Raw genomic sequence first — 3,373 nt, 5'->3', positions numbered from 1 at the left:
AGACTCTAATTCTCATACTCAAATGAGATACGTAGGCAGTGGATGCGACATCCTTGCGAGTCATTTTCTTTTAATCTTCCTTTTAGTAAATAGTATTTTAGATATACCTACACCCTTTAGACTAGAACAACACTTATGAAAAGGGCTCCCTAGGAGTACCTAGGATGTTTTGGGTGCTTAAAACCTTCCCATTTTGTATAACCAACCCCCTTACCCAGATCTCTGACATTTTTACTAGTTTTTTATTCGATAAAACTTTTAGGTTTTTGTTCGCTTTCTAACCGTTCCTTTGGATAAATAGAAGTGCGGTGGCGACTCGACTTGTATGGTTTACCTTGGATTTAGTCAATATCTCTAATGGTAACGAATACCCCGCTACAACACCGTATCTGAAACGATGGGTGAAGCTCCACCTCCCGTGGAAAGACTTCTGGGTGAATATGGAGGTGCAAATGCTCCGATTGGAAGGTTAACACTAGTAAACTAACCGGTGAATGTTGATCATTTTCAGCTACACCCTTCAACGATTCGTCAACTCGAAAGGAGACCGTTCTCCGGAAAAATCAATGAAGATGCCAATAAGCATTTACAAAGATTTCTGACCATGACAACATCGTTGAAAATTGAGGGACACTCAAAAGAAGCTAAAAAGTTGGTGATGTTTCCGTTTACATTATCGGAAGATGCCGAAGAGTGGTTTTACTCTTTACCCGCGGGAAGCATTACAGCTTGGCAACAAATGGAGACAACATTTTTGAATGAGTACTTCCCTGCCTCTGTTTATATCCGTAAGAGATATGACATAGTTAATTTCAAACAGAAGGAAGGAGAGTCACTCGGAGACGCTTACAAGAGGTTCAAGCGATTGTTGGTTGCATGTCCTACTCATAACATGGATGCAACTGAATAGATGAAAAATTTTGTGAATGGCCTTAGAATGAAGACTAAGCAACTCATAGACACGGCTTCCGGTGGCTCAACAAATTTTACAACAGCCATTGGAATAAAGAAAATCATCGAAGCCATTGCAGCAAATGAGCATCTGGAGCTCTATGACCGCAGTGTAAGTCAACCTGAAGGTATCATTGATCTTAAGCTAGCAAATCAAGTTGTGAAGATGGAAGATCAAATAACAGTGGAAGTAGAGCGAAAAATCAAGAAAATGGCTCTTGGCACTCAAACGGTGGCACAAGTTCAACCGGTTCAACCAATTCAAGAGGTTAGTTGTGAAATTTGTGGGGGGGCTCACTTCACCATGCATTGTGTGGCAACTGCACAACAGGTAGAAGAGATTAATTTTCTAAAGCAGAACAACCCTTACTCAAATACACATAATCCTGGATGGAAAAATCATCCAAATTTCTCATGGAAGGACCAGCAAGGAAATGTTCAGAAGCAAGTGCCAAATCAATATCAAAGCCAACCACAACAACAATATCGACCACAACAGCAACAACCATACCAGCAACAGTTTCACCAACCCCAACAACAATTTCAACAACAGGTACCAAGAAAAGCAGATTGGGAACTTTCCATTAAAAAAATGGCGGCTCAAAGTTCCCAATTTCAAGAGGAGACTAGAAGTAATCTAAGAAACATTGGTGCTTCGATAAAAAATCTGGAAGTACAAATGAGTCAGATTGCTCAATAACTCGTGGGTTCTCAAACACCTGGTGCATTACCGAGTGCTACAGTTACAAATCCATGAGAACATAATAATGTGAGTGTTGTAACCACAAGGAGTGGTAAATCGAAAGAAGTCCCTGAGAAAGATGACGACCAAGAATACCAATTGCTTAAAGTTGAGTTGGAAATAAAATAAAATGAGGTTGTGAGTGAAGAGGTGGTGGTGCCTAAACTGGTGGTTAAAGAAAAAGTTAGTGAACCAAAGTCGGTTGTCAAACTCCCTTTCCCCACAAGAAATAAGAAGAAAGACAAACATGAGAAGAACTTTGAGAAATTCTTGGAGATGTTCAAAAATCTTGAAATTAACATTCCGTTCTTGGAGGCACTTGAACAGATGCCCTCTTATGCCAAATTTATGAAGGATATTATTTCAAAAAAGAGGAGCACCGACACTGACCCTATTGTACTAACCGAAACTTGTAGTGAAATTTTGCAAGGTATGAAGATTCTGGTGAAGAAGAAAGATCGAGGCTCGGTAACTATTCCTTGCACTATTGGAGATAGATCTTTCAAAAAGGCCCTTATATACTTGGGGGAAAGTGTGAGTCTCATGCCGTTATCCATTTACAAGAGGTTGGGGATCGGAAAAGTGCAAGATACCAAAATGACACTTCAATTTGCTGACCACTCTATGAAGAGACCCTATGGAGTGGTGGAAGATGTTCTTGTGAAGATTGATAAGTTTGTGTTTCCTGTGGACTTTGTCATCTTAGAAATGTCGGAAGATGAAGAGATACCACTCATTCTTGGTAGACCATTTTTGGAGACAAGAAGATGTTTGATAGATATAGAAGAGGGCACCATGACTCTAAAAGTTTACGATGAAGAGTTGAAAATTGATGTGCGAAACACCATGAGATACAAAGATGATGTGGCCACCAGTCAACACATAGAGGTGATTGATCAAGTGGTTCTGCAAGAAAATCCTTTAGGTGAACCACAATTGCCCTTGGAGAGAGTTCTAAGTCTATCAATTTCTGAAGACACTCAAGAAGTTGATGAAAAGGAGAGGGAAGTGTTAGCTATGATGGAAACACAACCACCCTTTAAAGGATCCCGATCACTCCGGTGGGAAAACTTGAGGGAACCTCAGTTTGAGGAAAAGAAAGATGAGACCAAGAAAGTAGCTGAGCTAAAACAACTGCCTGAAAATCTCAAGTATGTTTTTCTAGATTCTGAAAGGAGATGCCCGACTATTATAAGCTCTAATTTAGAAGGTTCCCAAGAAGACAAGCTCGTCAAGGTTCTGAAGAAGCACAAAAGTGCAATGGGATGGGCCATAGAAGACTTGAAGGGGATTAGCCCTACGGTATGTAGGGGTGGCAAACGGGCATGCCCGCCCCGCAAAAGCCCGCAAAAAAATGGGGTGGGGCGGGGCGGTCATAGTTGGGGATGTGGGCCTAAAACTTAGACCCGCCCCGTAAAAAAGTGAGGGCGGGGCGGGAGAAGCCCGCGGGCACTGCACTGTTTAAGCCTAAAAATGCAAAAATTTATGTAAATACACGTGCCCGCAAAAGCCCGCGAAAAAAACGGGGGGGGGGGGGGGGCGGACACATTTGAAGATGAGGGCCTAAACCGCACAAAAGTGCGGGAAAAACGGGCTCGGCCCGCGGGCCGTGCCCGTTTTGCCACCCCTAACGGTATGTATGCATAAAATTCTCATGGAGGATGGTCACAAACCAGTGGT

At 42.1% G+C, this 3,373-nt stretch overlaps 1 protein-coding gene across 1 annotated transcript; it reads left to right on the top strand.

Moving 5' to 3' along the window:
- The first annotated feature begins 1,117 nt into the window (after window positions 1-1,117).
- On the top strand, window positions 1,118-1,651 carry LOC127136481 (50 kDa gamma-zein-like). The gene has a single exon (XM_051063030.1). It carries the CDS (start codon window positions 1,118-1,120, stop codon window positions 1,649-1,651), a length of 534 nt encoding a protein of 177 aa, XP_050918987.1.
- Window positions 1,652-3,373: the final 1,722 nt, after the last annotated feature.

This window comes from Lathyrus oleraceus, chromosome 4 (assembly GCF_024323335.1).
Source record: "Lathyrus oleraceus cultivar Zhongwan6 chromosome 4, CAAS_Psat_ZW6_1.0, whole genome shotgun sequence".
NCBI classification, from domain to species: Eukaryota; Viridiplantae; Streptophyta; class Magnoliopsida; order Fabales; family Fabaceae; genus Lathyrus; species Lathyrus oleraceus.
This window is presented reverse-complemented; position numbering and strand designations above follow the sequence as displayed.